Source organism: Trichoplusia ni, chromosome 6, assembly GCF_003590095.1.
Source record: "Trichoplusia ni isolate ovarian cell line Hi5 chromosome 6, tn1, whole genome shotgun sequence".
Classification (NCBI taxonomy): domain Eukaryota; kingdom Metazoa; phylum Arthropoda; class Insecta; order Lepidoptera; family Noctuidae; genus Trichoplusia; species Trichoplusia ni.
The window spans coordinates 14,202,247-14,225,789 of NC_039483.1; the positions used below are offsets into that span (position 1 = coordinate 14,202,247).

General features: G+C 35.9%; 2 protein-coding genes across 2 annotated transcripts; both read left to right on the forward strand.

Moving 5' to 3' along the window:
• Positions 1-351: 351 nt before the first annotated feature.
• On the forward strand, positions 352-12,377 carry LOC113495048 (poly [ADP-ribose] polymerase). The gene is made up of 20 exons (XM_026873625.1): positions 352-622; positions 1,695-1,836; positions 2,032-2,210; positions 2,642-2,835; positions 2,912-3,125; positions 4,398-4,503; positions 4,625-4,811; positions 5,406-5,622; positions 6,249-6,350; positions 6,695-6,800; positions 7,045-7,207; positions 7,768-7,924; positions 8,185-8,352; positions 8,504-8,640; positions 8,980-9,116; positions 10,187-10,344; positions 10,470-10,590; positions 10,896-11,055; positions 11,188-11,361; positions 11,801-12,377. The coding sequence occupies exons 1-20, from the start codon at positions 512-514 to the stop codon at positions 11,871-11,873; spliced, it is 3,006 nt and encodes a 1,001-aa protein (XP_026729426.1). The 5' UTR covers positions 352-511; the 3' UTR covers positions 11,874-12,377.
• A 325-nt stretch (positions 12,378-12,702) lies between these two features.
• On the forward strand, positions 12,703-22,755 carry LOC113495049 (sphingomyelin synthase-related 1). Its single transcript, XM_026873626.1, has 5 exons — positions 12,703-13,329; positions 13,920-14,124; positions 17,787-18,073; positions 21,393-21,585; positions 22,204-22,755. Exons 1-5 carry the CDS (start codon positions 12,882-12,884, stop codon positions 22,628-22,630), a joined length of 1,560 nt encoding a protein of 519 aa, XP_026729427.1. The 5' UTR covers positions 12,703-12,881; the 3' UTR covers positions 22,631-22,755.
• Positions 22,756-23,543: the final 788 nt, after the last annotated feature.

Below are 23,543 nucleotides of genomic sequence, written 5' to 3' on the forward strand. Positions count from 1 at the left end.
TAATTCCTCATTTTATAAATAAACTAGCTGTTGCCCGCGACTTCGTCCCCGTGGGTAGAAGATATAAGTTATGATTTATACCTGCCCTATTTTTTCACATTTTCCTTTGTATCTTCGCTCCTATTAGTCGCAGCGTGATGGTTTATAGCCTAAAGCCTTCCTCGATGAATGGTCTATTCAACACAAAAATAATTTTTCAATTTAGACCAGTAGTTCCTGAGATTAGCGCGTTCAAACAAACAAACTCTTCATCTTTATATATTAGTACAGAGTATAGATTATTTCCATCATCATATTTTCAAAATCAGAATAAATCGACTAATATAGAGTATTACTAAACTATTTTAACGAGCAATCGTAAAAGAACTAAACGATGTTTTGATTTTGACAAGGCAAGTAGCCGGTTAGAACTTTTAAACGACAGTTGTAAATTTTGCGGCAGAAAACATAAAGGGTTAGAATTCTCGTGCCTAATTGCAGACACAAGTAAAGTGCTTGGTTTCAAATTATAATGACGGATTTACCGTATCAAGCGGAATATGCAAAATCAGGGAGAGCGGCCTGTAAAGGATGTAAACAAAAAATTGACCAAGGGGCTTTGCGGATAGCCATTATGGTGCAGGTTAGTATAACGATCTAAGTTAAAATTTATTTTTATGCAAGCGATTAATCTATATAAATATCATGTCAATTACTACGACTGTAAAATCCCAGTTAAACAATAACAAAAAAAAACGTAGTTTTTCTTAACAACTTTAGAAACTTGCTTGAAACTGATGACTGCCCCTGCAAGGTCGGTTGCGATGTGTAGAAAACGATACAAACATGAGTAAACCGTTACATCATTTAATAATGATACAAACATCTATTAATAATTAAATGGTGGACATATTTATATACGTATGTAATGTAAATCTACACTAATAGTATAAAAGCGAAAGTAATAGTTTGTCCCATCTTAAAATTCAGCCCTATTTCAGCCACTTGTATTCCTTCTCCTTATCTGTTCATGCGCCTCGACTGTGGAATGTGCTGTCGCCTCACTTTCCGGAACCCCAATCTCTTTCTCTTTAAAAATTGTGTCTTGCATCTGAAAGCTTGATGTCCTTGTTTACGTAACTATATATTTATACATGTAATAAATGTAAGTAAGTATATATTTTGTATTGGTTGTATGTACCTATGTATGTAGTTATTGTTTTTGTTTCTGGCCTACATTTGTCTGCTTCTTTTTGATGTTTCATGCTGCCTTTGTGCCTATCATTCTTTTATATATTATGTTTCTCTTTGTATTTGGTTTTAAATATTACATAAAGAAATAGATACAATATATAGTTGTTGCACTTTCATGGCTAAACCACTCAACCAATTGCAATAAGGGTAATCATGACATCATTCCAGCTTGCGTCATTCAACTTAAGTGATAGCTGAAGAACAGTTACTTGTTGTATAGTCTCAATAGTCTTGGTATATTTGGTCTAAAAACTCAGTTTATAAATAAGATGCAACTAATAATAATGTACAACAACAATAAAGATTACCAAATCACATATACCACAAAACCGGCACACCAAGATTGTTTTTCTCATTTTTAGGACCTACCTAAACAAATAGAGTGTAGGGTCTCAGGAGTGAGCCAGAAAAATTGTATACAAACCTCACAGTTTTTTAAATATATTTTTTATGTTTTCCAGTCAGCCTTCTTTGATGGTAAACAACCTAATTGGCACCATGAAGAATGTTTCTTTAAGAAGCAGAGGCCAACAGTTGTCAGCGAAATTGCAAATTTTAATAAACTCAAGACAGCTGATCAACAGAGGATAAAATCAACCATGAGTATGTTAATAAACTTATTTAACTCACCACAAGATTCTGAAAAGATAAAAGGATAAACTATAGGACCTCAGGGCAAGCACTGAAATCAGTTTCTAGTCTTTTAGACAAACCATTGGATTTTAAAATATGTATTATGTTTTACCAATTTAATAGTCTTAACATACCGATAATCATTATCAATATTTTATTTTGTAGAAAATTCCATTGGAGTAGTTTTGCCAGTTGAGAAATCTAAAGGGAAAGGCAAAGGCAAAAAAAGGGCAGCTGAAGATTCAAATACTGAATCTAATGCTATAGCACTTAAGGACTTCCGTTTAGAATACTCAAAATCCAGCAGAGCAGCCTGTAGACACTGTGAAATTAAAATCTGTAAGGTAATGTTTATTTTGTTAAGATACAACATCATCATTATTTTCAACCTTATGAGCAAGTTAATAGATCACACTATGACTAAAGCGCGTAATGGTACAGAGGTTCATGGAATTACCAATTGTACTTTTTGGCTTTGTCTAGCTTTGTCCAATTCTTCAGTATTTTAAGAACCCATGGCCGGACAACACATGATATTAAGACATCTGGACTCCTAAAACCTTTGACTTCATAATATCATCATATTGCACCTTCAACAAAAATGATGTATAAATTAGATTTTGTTTTTAACTGAATTATAAAAGAAGTAACTTATTAAATTGTCTTATGCTTTAACCAGGGTCATGTGTAATATCTAATCTTGCTAATTTGCCTAAATTAACAAAAGAGAACTTTTATACCACGGCATTATTTACAAATTGTTCTTTATTTTAAGGATGAAGTTCGAATTTGCAAGGTTGTGTATGACACTGAAATTGGAGCGAAGTATGGGGGCCAACCACTTTGGCATCACATAAGTTGTTTTGCTAAACAAAGGAATGAATTGCTCTTCTTTGCTGGAGGAGAGAGTATACCTGGATTTGATACCCTTAAGAAAGAGGACCAGAAGATTGTTAAGACAGAGATCAAGTAAGTTTGTTTTATTATTCACCACGGGTTCTGTAAGTCGCTTGCAACAGCTAGTAATGTATATAACTTGTTGTAGACCATTAAAAGCAGATGAAGTACCAGTCAAGAAATTGAAAGAAGAACCCAAGAATGAAGAAGAGTTGAAAGAGGAAGCGGCGAAAGAGAAGAAAATGGAGAAACAAAATAAACTGTATCATAAATATAGGAGTGCCTTGAGCGAGCTGACTAAGTCGGATCTGGAGGAGTTGCTTGAGGAGAACTCACAAGAAATACCGAGTGGACGAGATGCGGTAAGGTTACTGATATTCTCAATAACCCAGGGCGGGCTTACGAAAATTTATCTAAATGTACAGTGTTCAAATTAAGGACACTTACATCGCCGCCAACCTCCGCGGTTGATGTGTGTGACGACGTGGTTGGTTAACGTGTGTTAGGCTTAAATAGGTATATAAGATGATTATGCAACATAGAATTTGGTCTACTCCATGCGGCGTAGTGCCCGGTATCTCATGTTAATAGTCAAACCGATCAGGTGTCGTCTTAAGTTTGGGGTTATGCCTTCAACCTACCATATATTAAGAAGGAATTTAAGAAAAAGATATGTCCATTCCATTTAGGACCATTAAAAACTAAATAAATGCTGTGAAGAACAGTTTTGATGCAACTATATTTCGGAGGAATGAGGAAAAATGAAAGCGAAAGAAAATATATAAAACTACATATTGAAAGTAAAGTATCATTCACGCTTTATAAACGTATCGCATTTTATAAGGCCATGTTAATTTACTATGTAGAGCGAGATTAATATGCACTGATAAGCGTTATCAATTTGTCATTGCATAAAATAATGATGATATCTACTTAACAAAGCTGTAATTACTTACGAGGATTGCTAACAGTTCTAATAACATTTGTGTCTTATTTATCAATAGCTTTTTGCGTGCTAAATCTGAGATCGAATATCAAATCTATTGTCTTGAATGTTTTCACCTTCATGTATAAGAAGAGTAAAAATAAAACTTGGAACTTGTCAATCACAAAATTATTAACCCAAAACTTATTAAACATATACATGAACATCATCATCCTGTTGATGTACGTATTACTGGAGTAGAACATTTGTTATTCTACCCCATAGTTTTGGGTATGTAGCAGTCAATCGCTAATATATCATCGAGAAAATCTTTGTATTTACATGACCAGGTTATATTTCTGGATAAGGCACTGTTCGATATACATAGACAATGGAAAACCAATTGAATTGCTCAAATGTATTGGAAGAGCGTGTAAGCGCGTAAAGAAGTGCTTTTTGGAAAACGCGCATATGAACTTTTATAAATGTCTCCTGACTCTTTCCCCAAATCTTAAGACAGGTTTTAAAATACACCCATCCCGAATTACCTTTTTCAAACACGCGTGTAGGTGTAAGGAATCTTAAGAAATTACTCTGAGATTTACAAGCATTTTATGCAAAAGATCATCATTATGTATGTATGCATCCAACTCCAGTAGTGTGTGTGCTCCATGTGTTTAAGTTTAGTATGTACATATTCTATATGTAGTGTCTGGACCGCCTCGCTGACTGTATGGCGTTTGGAGCCCTCCTGCCGTGCCCGGAGTGCAAGCATGGGCAGCTCGTCTTGAGCACATTTGGTTACAATTGCACAGGTAAGCTTTAAATCACAATATTATAATTATGTTATAAACTCCTGTTCCTGAATTCTTTTAAGTAAGATGAAATGTCTATTTCATACAATGAATTTTAATCATACATTATCTGTTTTCACAGGTGACATCAGCCAATGGACAAAGTGCACGTATGTTACACAGACTCCTAAAAGAGTGGCAATGGTTGTCCCAAAAGCTTATGCAGAGGGCAGCATCTTCAAGAGATATAAACCTAAAACTGACGTCAGAGTGTTCGAGTCACAGCCGCCTCCTCAGCTCGTGTTCCTCAAAAAAGAAGAAGAAACTAAGTAAGGAGGCTTTTGTTTTATATAATACTAGCTTTTCGCCCGCGTCGAGGTCGGTTATATCGCGTTTCCAAGAGAACTCTTCAAAAGTTCGAGATAAAAACTATCCTATTCTTTCTCGAAGTCAACTCTATCTCTGTACCAAAATTCATTAAAATCAGTTCAGTGGTTTAGACGTGAAAGAGTAACAGACAGACAGACAGAGTTACTTCCGCATTTATAATATTAGTAGGGATTCTTCGGATTCGCTGCGGTCGATAAAGTGCATTACTAAGATATTTTTTTGCCCTTTTATCACATTTTACCTCTAAGTATTTTTTTCCGCTGACCCGTCTATACTGCTTGTATCTTTACGACTCCCGCACTAATGAATTAATTCCTTGTATCGTATGGGGTTCACGAATATATCAGTCATATGCATAATGCACGAATAAAGTATTAATGGATAAAATAAACGTTTGTCTTACGCGGGGATCATACCCGGTACTTGTCGTTCTCGGAGGATCTAGTATCCAATCACGGTGGAGTCCCAACAAAATATTCTATAAATCGTTACAAATAATTATCCAGTCTTTACATGTAAGTCTCAATTTCCAGAGTTAAAAAAGACATTCCAATTCCACCACTAAAGAATCTCCAGTTTTACATTTATGGCAAGTTGAGTAATAAAGAGGAAGTTAAGAAGCGTATCCTGAAGCTAGGAGGGCTGGTGGTCTCCAAGCTGACTGACACTCTAGTTGCGGTAGTATCCACTAAGAAAGAGTTGGAGAAGATGTCTGAGAAAATGCAGGCGATCAAGTCTATGGATATCGAAGTAAGTTAATATAGAGTGTAGAAAACTGCGATATTTTATAGAGTAGCATAAATTTAAATTGCAAATACACGGTGATTTTTCAGTCGTCTTACAAAACTAGCCCAGTTCATGTATCCGACGTAAAATACCCCTAGGCACGATTATTATTTTTTTATCATCAACTAAGATAATAAGTACGAAGAATCTGAAATATACTCTTAAAAATTAAAAAAAAAACGCCGCCCCTCACCATTGTTACAAGGCTCGGACCGCGCTCACAACAGAGCTGTATTTCTAAAAATCTACGAATTGCATCATAATATTGAATAAAAATTGCATTTGAAATTTATTCAAACATAAATACCAATTTTTTATCATGAACGTGTTCTAGTCATTGGATACATGAACTGGGCGGCTTTTGTAAGACGACTAAAAAATCACGGTGTATATTTTTTTCCTTTACTTAGTGATTTCAGGTAACAAATATCAGAAAAGATCTTTTGGTCTAGTTTCAGACGTGTTTTTTCTTCAATGTTTAGCTTATATCTATTTTTTATTTAATCTCTATGAAAACAAGTTTGCAAATGTTAAGCAAAAACATTTTGAATTAAATAACATACACATAAGAAAAAATACTTATCTTACAGGTAGTAGAAGAAACATTCCTTGACTTAATTGAAAAAGAGGGCACAATCTCCAAATCTTTAGAAATTGTTAAGGAAAACAATATAGCTGATTGGGGATCAGATGTAAGTTTTGTATTCTTATTAATATATTTTCTACCTTTTATGGAAAACGTACTAAATAACGAGCTTATATCAATGACGGGACGCCTCAAATGATCTTCGGAGAAAGCTACATGAAGGAAGATATAATTACTATCCCATAATAGGACACGCCGTAAAAAGTGCAGCACATACGAGCCTCCGTACTCGGTAACATTCAACCCACAATCTGTTGCGCAACATGTTCTATAACGAAGCCATTTGTTTGTATGTATGAAAACAAAAATTACGCTCCGTTGCGCAACATGTCACGTGTCATGTTGCGTACGTAGAGTGAGATATGTAGCTTATGGTCTTTTTGTTTTCAGCCAAGCACAAGAGTACCACAAGATGTTCTAGATGGAAAGTCAGTCCAGAAGTCTGGCAGCATGTATGTTAAATCAACCAAGTCTGCAGTCAAACTCAAAATTCAAGGTACTTTGTTCTAATCTTTAATAATTAGTCACACCTTTATAACAATTCATATACTTATTTTTTGTTTGACTTTATTTATAGGTGAATTCGTTTACCGAATTACACTATTAACGTGTTCAACAGTCATAGTCGGTTGTATTTTAAATTGTACTTATTACGTATTTTTTTTGTAGAAAATATCACTTTATTAGACTTAAACCAGATTGTCAGTCATGCCACGTTAACCTGTATATCGCAACCCCAGGCGGCACAGCGGTGGACCCGGCGTCCAACCTGCAGGACGAAGCTCACGTGTACACGGACCACGACGGTACCAAGTACACCGTGGTGCTGTCACAGACAGATGTTGTCGCGCAGAAGAACTCATACTACAAGTTACAGGTCTTGGAAGGTGATAACAAGAAGAAGTAAGTGTACTGTTACTGTCGCAATTGTGTAATGACGACCTCCGTGGTCGATTGGCGTACGCACCGGTTTCAAGGTGTCGCTAGCTCTGAGGTCCTCGGTTCGATCCCCGGCCGGGTCAATGTAAAAATTCACATTTCTACATGTCTCGAGTCTGGGTGTTTGTGGTACCTTCTTCGTATCTGAATTCCATAACACAAGTGCTTTAGCAACTTACTTTGGGTTCAGAACAATGTATGTGATGTTGTCTGCATATATTATAGTGCTTCACTAAAACAAAAAATATTGTTGCTTAGTATTTCCTTCTAAGTATACTAAACTAAAGCTAACCTACGTTTTTCGTTTTTCTAAGTAACAGCTACACAGTTTTGACTTAAATGAAATGATGCCAATAATATACCATATTAAATTTTCAACACGATTGAAAACTCATTCTCTTATTAACTTTATACGCTAATAAGGAATCTTGTTCTAATGGAATAGTGTTCGGTCAAATTAATTGCTTCAATCTCAATAATCAAATTTTGTCCCGATATTTGTTATATGAATAGTTGTTGTTTAGATACTGGTTGTTCCGTTCGTGGGGCCGCATCGGTACGACTATCGGAGGCTCTAAAGTAGAGCCGTGTCGTAATGTGGACGAAGCTATCGACAAGTTCTGCACGCTTTACATGGAAAAGACCGAGAACGACTGGCATGGCAGGGATTACTTTTTGAAGGTAATCACCTAAATTACCCACAGGAATAAATTGTAACAAAAACAACGAAGTCAATTAATGATAAAAAAAAGTAGGTTTCAGAAGACCTGCAGGTTGCGAACCATTGTAATTGATGTAATTTGAATGTCATTTACTTGTATGTGTTTTTTGTGATACCCTCTATAACATAAATGGATGCCACCAAGTTTTTAAACACCCTTAAACGCCTCAACCTATTTACTGCGTAAACTATATTTCTTAGTATTTTCTTTATCTTCTAGGTCCCAGGTCGTTACTTCCCGCTGGATATGGACTACGGCACGGACGCTGCAAAGGTTTCACAGGATCTTGCATTAGACAAGACCTGCGATCTCCCCGAGTCAGTACAGAAGCTTATCATCAAAATATTTGATGTCAATGTTATGAAGAAAACACTTTTGGAGTTTGAGGTAAGACATTTTTATGTTAAAGATGATTAGGTGTACTGTTTACTGTGCTCTTGCAAATAAATACGATCATATATAAACCATGCCCAACGATTCCTACAGTTGATCAAACTCCTTTTGTGCTTAAAATCACTAAAATTAATGTTTTTTTTAGCTTGATACTGAGAAGATGCCATTAGGAAAACTGTCTAAAAAGCAGATCAAATCAGGATACCAAGTGTTATCAGAACTGTTGACATTAATCAATAAAGGTTCTACTAGTCAAAATAAAATAATCGACGCTACTAACAGGTGATTAATTAAATTATTGTACTTATTACCAAAATTACTTTCTTTCTTTAGCTTAGCAATCGGAACTTTTTTGGCTGTTGTTTATTTTATGCTATCTATTTTATCAAGTCACATAATCGGTCTCAATTATTTTAATAATAATAAATGAAAAAAACACAGCAACAGCAAAAACTTGCCTGAATAATGGTTTTTTTTTAAAATATTCATCAATGTACTTGGCCTACATTCCTCTGCTGGACAGAGGCCTCCACCAAATCGCTCCGCAATACCCGTCCGTCCCCCGCGTTTCTTAAAATGTAATGTATAATTCCAGCTATAAAATACATGTATTATTTGTAGATTCTTCACTTTGATTCCACACGACTTTGGTGTCAACAATGCTCCGTTGCTGGACAATGTTGAGCTCATTAAATCTAAGACTGCGATGTTGGACAATCTACTCGAGATTGAGATAGCCTACAGCTTATTGAGCACAGGTAAGTTCAATTTACTACAGTAAAGTCGAGTCATCTTTGCCCGCGACTGGAAACGCTTGTTTTTTATTCAAGCTTTATTTTTTTAACGACTGTATTAGTTAACACCGACACTGTATACTTCCAAAGATCCCCTACAAATAACACAACGCTCAATGAGATCTGGAATTGATGGATGATTGATTTAGGAATATATAAGTAAAATATTATTGATCGTAGTAAATATGGTGAAAAAGTATTGGGTTTTACGACTTTACACTGATTAAAAATATCGCATGACAGTTTCATAGAAAACCCAGGTCACGACTCACGAACTGTTTTTGTTTTAGCTATAATCTATTTTTTTTATTACACAATACGATTTTTCCCAGTTGAGTATGCAAAATATCTTTCGTATGCAAAATATCTTTGCATTCGCATCCACTTTCTCTATAAAAAAAGTTAATTTTAACTCAAAATTTTGAATGGCCACTGCTCAACAAAATAAACACGAGTTCAATTACATTACTCCATATTATTATTTTCGTTAATACTTTAAACAAGTCCTTAATTACTACCCTGTATCTATTCCAAATACAACCATGTCCTTAGTAGCATCTTATCAATAGTGTATACTGTCGTCGCTGTCCTCAATTAATCAATACAACTATTTGGTAATTAGTGAATTGTGCGAGTACAATGGAAGGTAACCTTACGAATTTTTTAAGAATTTTGAACTTGTCTTGTACTTAATATCTTCCACCCTCATTACTGTTTTTTTTATAAGCTCTGCTAATGATATTATTATTTTGAGTTCTTGTTTACAATGCAGTGTCATTCATAACTGCCCTCATGCCTACACTAATTTAGGTGTAATCTAGTTTTTATTTCCATTAAACATAGTACTGTTCATCTTCAAATTCATTCCTAAATAAAGGCTATCATAAACCCGTTCAAAAGATATGAGATACGCCACGGCCATTACAGAACCAACAAACACTAGTGTGGCGGTGCCTGTCCAGACTTTCTCTCGGGAACAGTGGAAACCTTTGTCTGCTTTCGGAACTTTTTAATAATATTTTATTATCATATAGATTCGAAGGAGTCGAGCCCCATATCGGCGAACTACCTGAAGCTGAAGGCGAGCATAGCGCCGCTGGACCGCGCCTCGCCCGAGTTCCAGATGATCCAGGAGTACGTGCGCAACACACACGCCGCTACACATTCCTCCTACACGTTGGATATCGAAGAGGTGAGAATAATTTAATCGTCACTCATCCACTACTCGTCACTATCATGTTTTTCCATCTTTTACTAAAGTGACTGATAAATTTTCTTATATGTAACATGTTAATAACAGTTTTATACATTGTCTAGGTATTCAAAGTGGTCCGCGAGGGTGAAGACAAGAGGTACAAGCCTTTCAGGAAGCTACACAACCGCCGGCTACTGTGGCACGGATCGCGGGTCACAAACTTCGCTGGGATCATCTCTCAGGGTCAGTTCCTATATTCTTCTACATATTCATGCAGATAATCTACGAGTTAAGGAAATAAACCACAACTAATAATTTTATTACTGACCAAATGAAACAATCCAGAAAACTTTAGAGAAGAATTTAACAAAATTTCAAGTGAAAAGAGCTGAATTTCGCAAGGGTTGTGAAGGGTTCATTGTTGCTGATAATTATAATTCATTCTTTGACTTATTTTAAAACTACAACACCGCCAGTCACCAACACATAATTTTTTAAGAGAAGTTTTTAATCTCTCATATTTTAATTGTTAAACAATTTGTACACAGGTCTCCGCATAGCGCCGCCCGAGGCCCCAGTAACTGGTTACATGTTCGGCAAGGGCGTGTACTTCGCGGACATGGTCTCCAAGTCCGCTAACTACTGCTGCACCAGCATCAACAATCCCACGGGTCTCATGCTGCTGTGCGAGGTCGCACTCGGTAACATGTAAGTTCGATATTTATCAGCAGAAGCTTTGACACACTTAAACAAAATGCAATTATTTATTGCAATGTAATGTAATGTTGTATTTTACACAATATATACCAGTAATAATTAAATATCGATTGAATATTATAGGAAAGAGTGCCGTCAAGCTGAGGACGTGAAGCTGCCTCCCAACATGCATTCAGCGTGGGGTGTGGGCAAGACTCAGCCCGACCCCGCGGCCAGCCGCAAGCTAGACGACGGTACCATTGTGCCTCTCGGCAAACCCGTCAACAACAAAGTCGACACCACACTGCTCTACAACGAGTATCCTTTACACAATGCACTCGAATTACTATCATTCGTAATATTTTACATATTACGTTCTCAATGCTTTTGGCCACCCTGAATATGGAGCAAGGGTAACCGCGAATGGAAGTTAGGGCGGGGACTCAAAAGTTAACCGTGTCACTCACCACTTACCACTATCTGGGTGCGGTTTGCGTGCTAACTGATTGTGTGTCGCTGTCGCCAATGTTTATGAGTGCGAGTCACGAGTCTGAATACAGACATACACGCGTTAGTTCCACTTCAGGGCTATCAAGATACATAATTTTCTATAAATTTTCGCTGAAACCTAAATGGAAGCGCTAATTACCACTGCGCAGAGTACTGCATGCCTAATGTATGAAACATTTGCTTAAATCTAAATTCGTCACCATACTGTTTATTTTTCCTTTGGATATTTTCCTTAGCACAAATTCAGGTTCATCGTATACGACGTCGCTCAAGTCAACGTCAAGTATTTGTTGCAGATGAAGTTCAACCACAAATATTAGTTGACGTGCCAAAAACTGTTTTGTTTTTATACATTATTTTTGTAATTTCATTATTGTGTCGTATATTTGTCTTTATGAAAGTCTTAAGGTTAGTTTGTATTTTGATTTGACCTAAACAAAATGTCGAAAATTTTAATAATGGCCTTACTTATTTGAGTATAGTCTCGTTAATACTATAAAACATTCTTCCGGTCTGTTTAGGAATCCTGTGATTATGTATTGTTACCTGGTTAGTTTCTACGAAAACCTGTTTTTAGCTCCCTAAGTGTTTCTATACATCATGTAAAATTCGTTGCAATAGTGCAGCTGACCAACTTATAATATGTTATATTATTTGATTACGCCTGTTAGATTCCTAATGCCTACGCGGATAATTATATATTTTTATACCATAAGGTGATTCTTTAATGTTCGTTTTGATTATTTGAAGTACCTTGTTATGTTAATAATTTGATTGATAAAACTGTATTCACAATCATTCAATTAAACACATTGATTATACGATTTTGTGTTTTTTTATCTCATTATTTGGGGTCGGGTCTCCTCATTTTTCTGCGTCAGGCTAATCCGTCCTGGGCTTTCTTGCGCATGGCCTTACTCTAGCGTTATAAACGTTACGTTATGACCCAGTCCCAAAGACCTTATATACTCTGGTCCTGTCAAAGACATTATATACTTTCAAATACTTTGAGTCCTGTAGATTAAAACTCGTCACAATCGACTAAACAAGTTATTGATTTTTTCTATAATCGACTATTAAGTTTCCCCGGTGACATCTTCGTTCTAATGTCAAATCAAACTTTCAATGTCACGTCAGTTCACTTGTCATTGTCAGTTTGTCATTTCATTCCGCGATGGATTAATAAATTTTAAAATAAATACAGTTTTGTGGTTGTCCACTAACTCTCAGTGCTATCTTGTTTATATACATTTACACTCGTACAAATTGTTCAAGAAATATTAAATGTCTATTTTAATTTTGTCCTAAAGTAAGAGTAATTTGTGAAAATGGAATCTGATATTATCAATTGGAGTAACAAAGAAGTTTTAGATTTATTACATAAAGAGAAAATATCTTGTATCATAACAGACATTTGTAAATCTCACGATATTGACGGACAGTGTCTTCTTTCCTTTGTCGACCGAGATTTCTATGATTTTCCGTTCGATCAGTTAAAATTGGGTGAACGTAAGAGATTCATATTGCTCGTGAAGAAATTACAAAAACACAATCGTTCTGCGATGTTCGAGCTCGGCCTTTGTGATGATGCGCTCAGTAATCCATCAACAAATATAAATTTCCTTGGGACTAACTTGTCGCATTTGAGTTATAATCTCCACAACAAACTGCCAAGTGAAATATATGTAAGGAATTCTGAATGCATGTCGAGTTTTACACCAGACGTGAAAGCTTCGAGATTGAAACCTGAAATTTGGAAGACTGCTATAGCTCTAGGTAATTATTTATATTAATTGTTACTGATTAATTTAATATGTGATACAGTTTGTTTCCCTACTTAAATGTTTGGGATTCAGTCCAAGGAATTTGCATGAGTGTGACAAACAAAACAAGTACTACTTCATTGCGTCATAAAAACATAGTTGCAACACATGTGCATACAACTATTTCCACAACATAATCTGCATAATGTAAATATAATATTTTTTATTTATATTTTTATGATAAATATTAAGATGAGGTCAGTCTGTCATGAGAAATGAAGACAGCAAAACAATGACAACAAAGAAAAAAAATGAAGTGAATGTAGTCTGAATTTAAATACATTATGTAAATCTGATTTCTTTATTTGCCTCATGGCTTGAAATTATGAGGGCAGAATAAAAATTATCTTGTGAAATTATTTAAAATTGGTAAAATTACTGGAAATGTATGTTTTTTGACTGCAAAAGATGCTAATAATTTAAAGAACGGTTTCAAAATATAAATATGTAAGTTTATCAGTTATTGGGGTACCATATTATGGGCTCTTATAAATTACCAAAGAGGTGGTCTAAAAAACTATATGTTATGTATGCTTATCACAGGCTATGTCTTCCTGGTGACATGGGTGACTGCTGTGGTGATGGTCATTGTACATGACAAGGTGCCAGATATGAAGAAGTATCCTCCACTGCCAGATCTGTTCTTAGACAATGTGCCACACATCCCCTGGGCTTTCGACATGTGCGAGATCACAGGATCCTTCCTCATGGCCATTTGGCTAGTTGTACTCTTCTTCCATAAACATAGGTATGTACAATTAACTTACTAGTACATTAATTAAAAAAAAAACAAAGATAATAAATTAACAATGATAAGTGCTATGTAGTACAAACATCTACTTTAATGGGTAATATGAAAACATAAAACAATACTATCAGCATGCAAGCATCTTGTATTTATTAATTATGCCGTATCAACTAGTTTCAAAGGTCAGAGGTTATACAAAATTACATGCTAGTACCTAATACTATTCCATGAAACTTGCAATTAATGCCAACAGGTCATGTTTCTCCAGTAATGCATTTAATTGAACAATTATGCATACAACATGTTTATTCAACAAATTGAGAAATTGATTGTATGCTAATAAGGACATTTGTATTAAAATCTAGTCCAAACGTCTTTGTAATGATATGCCTCAAGGTTTGTTTTGTCAACATGCCCAATATTGTGTTTTGCTAGTTGTATAGTTGTGTACATTGCAAATCCTACTCGTTTTTGTTTATAAATGTACAAAGACATGTGCAAGAGTGTTGCTGGGCAGTAGGTTCTTATTGTTGCAACAGTGTCGTATCAACAACAAAGGAAAATCCACTAACGCTGCAAGACGTTCCTGAATTGCGAATTCGAATATTATCCATGTCAACAACACTTGACGACAAATTTGTTTGTTTGTAAATTGATCTTTAACGTCTATACATATAACTTTTAAACGACAAAAGTAATTTACCAATCGCCAATTTGTTCAAATATGTATCATAGAAAACTAAATAAGTATAAAATTAAATAAAACCGTGTAGTTATTTAATACAGTAAACGGTCTACCTACGCGTTTCAATATGAATACTCAAATACTTTTTCTTACAACGAACTTTTTCTTAGAAGTCTCGCGGTATTTATTGATAAGCACTTGAATCAATGTTAACGAATTATTTCATAAAAAAAATATGCACATGCGTCTTAACCAACCAGCTCACTCAATCACAATTGATAGTTTTGTTCCGTGCCAAAAGTTACGAGTCATCTGCGTTAGTTACCTCACTACAATATTGATTGAATTTCATGTGAGTTCAGGACTCGCACTTTGTGATTAGTATTATAAATGAGCATCAATTTTAGAAAGCTAGGTATATGTATCCATAAATTAGATATCCATTAATAAGATATTTAACGGGCTATGACGTTTGTATGTCAGGTAGCAGTCGCTCTTTGCCATCGGTCATGCTGCTTGCTGGCAGCCTTACTCAGATCGATTTGCTACTTTCCTTGAAAGGCCAGTCCAAGCATTAATTTATAGACGTATACTTACATTTGCCTGGACTTTAAAACAGATAGCAACCTCTGTTTTTCGGATAGGAAACCATCAAATGACGCCTGGCGCTTTTGGTTGAGCGGCATCCCGCACAGCACAACACAACCCAAAATTATCACGAGGATGGCTTAGATCTCATAAATATTTTTTTTGATATTCTTATCTATGATTTACAATAATAGCTTAAATAATATCTAAATAAATGATTAAAGCGTATTCATCGTTTTAAATAGCAATGTTAATGACACGATGAGAAGGAAAGTGGATTACGTCGTCACCTAGATAATGGCGTTTACGTGTGGTACCTCATACCAGCCATACCCACATACCATGTAATGCAATGCCATGGAATTGTTTCCTCTGCTTTTACCCGATTGCAAAAGAATGGTTATACGGCTTGAAATAGGGTTTCCAAAAGGTTTATCATGACTATCGTTGTTTCAACTATTTCATAGATAATTTTCTAATACTTAGTTATTTTTAAGCAGGTGGGTTTTTTATTGCTCACCTTATCTTTATAGCTATAGCTTTATAAGACATGAATTATGTTATGTTTCCTTTAAATTGATGTATCACCTATTTACTTCGTAAATGCAATGGGTAATAACTATCAAACCTAACTGAATAGTTTTAAACTGCACAATATTTAAAATTGCTAGTAATTTACGTGAAAAACTATTCTCTACATCCTTAAGTAAATTCTCATTTTATTACGAGTACAATACACATCGTCCGCATAGTTATTTCATTGCTTGTGGTTGCCGGAAACTTATTTTGAGGAAAATCGAAATATACCAATATTATTATTTAAAACCAATTCGCTTAAAACACTATCTGAAAAATTACTAAAACCTAGCAAAGTCCCTTCTCTGCACTGGTTCATTGTATTGCCAGGTCTTTGTCCGCTGTGTGTCAATTACAGGTTAATATTTTTAAAAGCATAAAGAAAGAATTGATACCAATAACCTTGTTAAACAAAAACAGTCTTTATATAAATATTCTATAATCATCTTTTTTATGTGGTATCTTTTGTGACAACAACGATAATTCGTTTCTATTGTCATTCTCTTTAAAAGCGTATCAGAATTGATGAATCATAATTTTATCGATGCGTTCGTTTGTCCTAACTGTGGGACAAACGTATTTAGGAGGTTCACAAAGACCTTTGTCTGTAGGAAACAAATAAAATGACTATCGCTATACACACAGGTTATTATGATCTTAGCACGCTTTAATTTATTTTAAACGACTGTTTACTGAATGTATTTATTAACACACCATTACACTCCTTATCTAAATCGCTTGTTAATCTATTCCTTTTTTATTTATTCAACTATTTCGATTCAGTGATTAGTAGGTTTACACACGCTTAAGTTTTTAAGGCCGATTTTAATCAAGCCATTTATGCATTGAAGCAGTAAAGCATTGCGTTTAAAATGATTTCTCTTTATTAGTTCGTGAATCATTCGTTTCTTTATCAACATAAATAAGGATATTGTAACTAACTGCGCAATGCGTCATACACAGCACTGGGTAGCAGCTACCCATTGTCCGTCTGACTACAGGAACCATTGTAAGATTTCCAGATGATATACAATAGCTTTTTTATCAATAAACGGATACATTTATCCTCGTATGCAACCGTGCCTTTTGCCCGAACTTTTGATTCGAATGATAACATGTTGCAACCTTTTAAAATTTACAAACTAACTTATTTGAACAGACGAATTCTATATGACCCCATTTCCTATACGTAAATATCATAGGAAAACTGTTAATAGGTAAACCTGTTAAATATAACCGGTGACTTACTAATAACTTAGTCATGTCTAACAGAAAACGTTATCGACATCAAAATTAGCACTTAGGACAGAAATGCGACTACATAACGGTTTTAATTTCAAGCCAACGTCCCTTGATTAAAACCCTTTCTAAAGCCTTGATCCCAATAAAAACTTCTAAGCGAAGCTGTTAGTGCCTATCTTAATAATCTAAGATTAATTATTAGATACCGATTACCTACCTAGAGAAACTCACAACATAATGAGTCCCGCTGTACTTAATGACCAGTGAAATCGCGTAGGTTCAAATGGAGGTGTAAAGCCACCATCAATACAGGTTTTTACACATCTGAGATAGTGGGAAGCGGAGGTTGCTCCAGAGAAAGACAGAATGAGCCAATTATAATGAACGGATAGCCCAGTGGTTATAGGTTATCACGCCTTAAACGCTGTGCGCTACGTTTCGCGGGTTCGATCACCGCGTATGACAAGCATTTGTGTCAGCCACGACAAAGTCTTGTTCCTAGTCTGGGTGTCTTTGTGCGTGTATCGGTTATTGTAAAAGTCTGCAGAACTAAGAGTTTGTAATTGTTCAGGTTCATAATACTGCGGAGGTTCTTCGCGCTGGCAGGCACAGTGTTCCTGCTGCGCTGCTTCACGATGCTGATCACGTCGCTGTCGGTGCCCGGGTCGCACCTGAAGTGCGAGCCGCGCTCGTACCCGCCCGCCGACGACCTCACGGTGTGGGGCCGCCGCCTGCGCCAGGCCTACGACATCTGGAGCGGCGCCGGCATGTCCGTGCGCGGAGTACGCACCTGCGGTGACTACATGTTCTCAGGGCACACCGTCGCCCTGACGCTGCTCAACTTCTTCATCACTGAATGTGAGTATCGTACTATTCGTACCTACTTAGCAATGTCAGCATCAAACGTCGATGATTGACAAACATGACATTAACAAACTCCTGTCATTGTTCAGCGAATTCTACAATATCAAATTCTAGCGAATTTAAGGGAATAAGTTATATTTAATTTCAAAGCTTGTTAATTTGATCTTTATGTTAAATCTGCCATTAGTGGTGAACTTTTCCTGCTGACTATAGCTAGTGTTGCACTCTGATTGCGCTAACCTTGTGCAATCGTCCAAATACCACTGCAGTTGGGCAGCAGCGTGACGGATGTAAAAAACATGTTGTCGTGTTGTCACTTACTCATTTGTGCGATCGCTTTTAGATTAGGCTTGAAATATGTTACAGTCATTACTGTTTCTCATAACATGCAAGCGTACGTAGGAAAGCGATGCTCGATTTGTAAATAGAGCATCGTAATTATGTGAACGTGATATGATGTTGTTCGTATTGCGTGCCGTCACATAATGTGTTTGTCTTCTAACTTTCGGACGGCGAGTGACATTGATTTTATGGTGGCACACCACACTGCGGTGTAAACAAATTAGCTATTTATAACGCAGCTCTGATAAAAATTCCAGTCTCGTGCCCCTTTTTCGAAGTTAAATTACGTTAGGTGTTGACTGTTGACCCACTTGTGGATATGTGTTAATAGAGGAAAGATATCGGATACCACCAAAGCTAATCTTTACATAATAGATAACCTAATCAGAGAAATATACATGAATGACGTATTAAGGAAGTTTGAAAACACGGGCTGACGCATTACTCGCTTCAGTATCAGTAAAATGAATTTGTTTTGATAATATTATTCGCCATTTGTTTTCCCGATAACGATGTTTATCTAAATGTTAAAGACCGCTCTACAGCGAATCCTTAGATAATTAAGTTGATTCTAATCAAAATGTATAATTGCTTATTTAAACAAGCATGTTTTGTTTGAATTTTTCTCTACCAGTTGTTTTAGAGAAACGAACGCTGTTTAAGTAAAGTGATCACATTATTTTTAAACGCCTTGGTTAGGTGTGAAGTATGATCGGTGGAGCCGAGAGCAAAGCGTGCGTGCCGCGGAAGTGGCTGACGGCTAAACGCCAACACATGATTATTTTCGTTCGGGGTTAAACTTTAAAACGCATTATTGAGGCAGTAAAATACAAGATAAATACTAAATAATTATCTGTTTCCTAAAAACAATTTCAATAGCTCAACAAGAATTATTGTTCGCTGGAATTGCCGGTGTATGTCTTGTCGGTAGTAAAGCTTTTACGGCGTATTACATAAACATTACACACAAGCCTATAAAATAAAACAGTATTGTTTTTTTGCGACGCAGTTGTGTTATAATCTTGCAGAAATTAAACAGGAAATAGACTTGTTGTCGATTTGCATTGCGCGTAGAACGCTGGTATTTGTCATCGCTCAATACCTGTTTTATGAGAATATTTAAAATAACGTATGTTATTCCAGTTTTATCGGTCAATCGAATATTTTAAACGGTTTTTTGAAAACAATAAGATGGAGTCATCCATTCGAAATGAAACAATGATTTCCATTTATTATAATAAATAAATATTTGGGCACGTTATAGTATGTATATTCTATTAGGTGGGTATATGAGATATCTTCGACCTTATTGAGTTCACGAAATTAAAACCTTGAATATTTTTTTTGGGATATTCTCACTTACGTAATTTTCTAATTGAAATATTTCACAAATTGGAAAATTACATCACTTTTTATCGTTTCCTTTTTGAAAAAAAAGGATAAATAATCGTCGTGTAAGTATGTGTGGATGTTTGATACTCTTTTACGCTAAAACCACTGAACGCATTTGGAAGATGTTTGATACACACATGTTTTATATCCTGAATTAACTCGTGTCCCACGAGTTAATTCAGGATATGGATCATGGGAGATTTTATCCTGATGTGATTTTTCCTTTGGGATCATTTCGATTTATTACCTGCGGAATTTACCATGAAGGCATTTCTTTACAGTCCACAACACTTACTTATGAAGGTTTTTTGGATATTAGTATTATGAGATAAAACATACATGCATGGATTAGTAAAATCTAGTTTATCAGTAAATAGGTAGAAATACTAATCTGCAAGAACTAGGTCCAGACTCTAGATCTAGACCATTTTGGTATTAACCTACCACGCTTTTTTTGGAACGGCCTCTGAATCCTCATGGACACTTACCTCCTCAGAGTGAGAATCGAGAAATCTCTTACCTACTATACCGAAGAACCAAGCAACGTCGTTCGCGATGGTCGATGCATGTATATAGCAATTTTTCATACACCGGCCGTTGGAACACGTTATACCTTACTGCATTTTGTTTTTGTAAAATCAGTTTGTGTTTCAGTAAAATTTATTATACCGAATAGGTAATCGGATGTTGTTTTGTTATGTGTCGCCTATTCAATATAACATACAAACGAGTTGATAAAATCAGGCAATAAGCAAATAACAAGTTAAGTCGCAATTTCGTTTTACGCACATTCGCAATTTAATTAAGAAAACAAACAGGTCGTTCCATTTGATAACGCAACAATAGTACCCAATATTTGCGACGTTTTCGTTAAGAGTCCAGAGTCCACTTATTTTACTAACGTTATCACTAATATTCGTATTTCTCTCTCTAAAATGTATCCGAGCCAATCCGAGGTTATACGCCCGGCCAATTTTTAAGTTTTCAGATTCATTTTTTATTCTTTTAAAGTTTAAGTGAGCAAACGTGTCCCCAATTAGGTCACTAATTAAATTTGCCAAAAATGCAATTTATAACATTGTGAGGATATATTGAAATTTCCTTTTTTTCTTATATTATAATTCATGCGAATACTATTACTGGTATTACAGTTTTTACGCAAATCGATTTTCCTACTGAACGTCAAATCTTAGCTTATTTTATTGTTATCCTGATCTCTCACAGCCGATCAGAATCGCTGGCAACATACATTTTTTTATCAAATCAAATCTCATTGTTAGCAGTGCTATTGGTCTTAACTCTGAAATACAAAAATCACAGCCGCGATTACTTACTTTAGGCAAGATATCAAATTAATCAGTATTCCAAATACCGAGCATTCATCATCCTCATGAATCTTGCCTAAAGTAATCGATGATCCTTATTTCAAGACTTCTCTCCTACTTGTTTAATGATTTCACATTGGAGTAACCTGACTATAACAAAATTACTCTTACCTAATTGACGTCTTAAAACATCCATTTCTTTCTAAAATGTAATTGGAACTGTTTACTTACAATGTTGTTTGCACAATTTCCAGACACGTCCCGCAACCTGTACCTGCTGCACATCCTGACGTGGGTGATGAACATGTTCGGCATCTTCTTCATCCTGGCGGCGCACGAGCACTACTCCATCGACGTGTTCATCGCGTTCTACATCACGTCGCGCCTCTTCCTCTACTATCACACGCTCTCCAATAATCAGGCGCTCATGCAGAATGATTCTTCCAGGTAAAGTAACTGGAGTTATTGTTGAAGTTTTGTGAGGTTTAGTATAGATTGTCCAGAGTATAATATTAGCCTGTCCCACTTTTGGACAACGGCTTCCCATAGAAAGAGTTTGGAACGTGGAAATTATAGATTATTATCCCTTTTCGGTGCTGTTTTTTTTAAATCGATTTGATTTTTGTTTCCAATAATTTATTGAACAATCTAGTATGTAGACATAACTTTAGATCACACGGTACTAACTGCATTTAGGCTTATTTATATTGGGACGGCGCGCAACAAATTTCGGCGTCTTTGGAAGGCATAAAAATGTTTCTCACTTCTATAATTGTACGTTTGAATGTCCATTGGGAAACGATTAAGAGGGACAGTCGGCGTATACCTCCAGGTTCGATCCTGTAACCTTGAGCATACAAATCTGTTTAAAAATGTTTTGGACACTATGACAGAACAGAAAATCACACTGATAAAAAGACGTACTGGCCGTGTTAAGACGATACCTATTATTCAGTCAACTAGTTACACAGTCCACAATTGGATCAACTTGAAGCTCAAAAAAATCTATATTTATGATACAATAAATACTGTTCATATTTTATATTGTATAACCTTATGTTACAGGACTAGAATATGGTTCCCACTGCTGTCATTCTTCGAATCCGAAGTGGACGGGATAGTCCCGAACGAGTACGAGGGTCCGTTCGCGATCCTGAACAATATACGGGAGTGGTCGGTGCAGCTGATCACCGACGTCAAGGAGTCCTCCGTGGCCAAGATCGCGGGTACCAAGTTGCAAGAGGGTGCCGCCATGGGCGAGTACTCCGTCGTCAAGCTCGTGGACGGTATCAAGCGCAACCTCAGCATGGTCGAGGAGTACAAGACCTCCCGCCAAAGGCTCGTCACCCTGGACAAGAACATCCAGGCCTGCATGCTGGACGAGCGCCCCGATGTCGAGCTGCGCCATCGGAACATCCCCGACTTCCCCGGGGAGGCTCTCCTCAAGGATTTCAGTAATCCGCCTTCTCCAGTTATGAAAAAAAGTATATGAACGAACTACAAGTTCCAGTACTAGAGGCTGTTTATAGACAAATTTCATTGTAGCTTTATTTTTACAATGAAATAAATTAGATACCTGAATGTTTACATTTCCATTATAGATTTTATATCATGTTATTCCATATTTATTTTACTATGATAAGTTAAACGTAGAATAAATTATTAAGAAAATTTATTTGCTCAAAGTACTAATCTTGAATAAATAACATTTTCGCTTGTATATATTTTTTTGGACTAATTAACCCTGTCCTTTATTACTAACAAAATGTTGACCACCTCTTCCAAAGTCGAGCGAAGAGCTCAAGTGTCTAAAGAGATTTTAGACTCCATTGTTACAAGATGATACTTTGAGCAGCAGCTTCAAGAAACTAGATTAGTCACTTGCCACGTGCTCGGTTGTACTTCAGATATGGCTTACGTATATTTTGTTTTAGTCATCGTTTTATCGTATATCATTAGTGTTGATTAATATCTACATTACACGACCTTTAAATCAAAGTCCTCAATATATAGTAGTACAAATATTTTTCTATGAGAAAGCTACAGATCCTGGCCAAGGATCCAAGATCCAGGTCCAGGTAATAATATTTTTTCATTATTATTCCTGTTTGCTCGATGATTTACTATGGATTCAGATTTCGACTGCACAGATAGCTAAATGGCCAAACCCACTCGCGCGACGTGTAGCGAGTACAATCTTGGGGTGTCTTTGTACATGTGACTTGAATGTTTGTAAATTCCTCGCGTTCAAAGAAATTCATTACTGCCTTTTAAAAAACATACCTACTGTTTGGGTTATTAATGCTTCTGCTTTAGGCGCCTACCGACACCCCCACTTATAAGAGCTGTCAGTTTATAATAAAAAAGTATCCAAGAGTAATACTTATAAATTACTCTTGGAGATT

What these genes read in the sequence shown, in the direction of transcription:
- LOC113495048 (XM_026873625.1), top strand. Translation starts at nt 512, where the DNA reads ATGACGGATTTACCGTATCAAGCGGAATATGCAAAATCAGGGAGAGCG. An exon ending in ACACGTTGGATATCGAAGAG is followed by an intron (nt 10,345 to 10,469) that starts GTGAGAATAATT and finishes TACATTGTCTAG; the next exon opens with GTATTCAAAGTGGTCCGCGA. An exon ending in CGCTGGGATCATCTCTCAGG is followed by an intron (nt 10,591 to 10,895) that starts GTCAGTTCCTAT and finishes ATTTGTACACAG; the next exon opens with GTCTCCGCATAGCGCCGCCC.
- LOC113495049 (XM_026873626.1), top strand. Translation starts at nt 12,882, where the DNA reads ATGGAATCTGATATTATCAATTGGAGTAACAAAGAAGTTTTAGATTTA. An exon ending in GAAGACTGCTATAGCTCTAG is followed by an intron (nt 13,330 to 13,919) that starts GTAATTATTTAT and finishes TGCTTATCACAG; the next exon opens with GCTATGTCTTCCTGGTGACA. An exon ending in CAACTTCTTCATCACTGAAT is followed by an intron (nt 18,074 to 21,392) that starts GTGAGTATCGTA and finishes CACAATTTCCAG; the next exon opens with ACACGTCCCGCAACCTGTAC.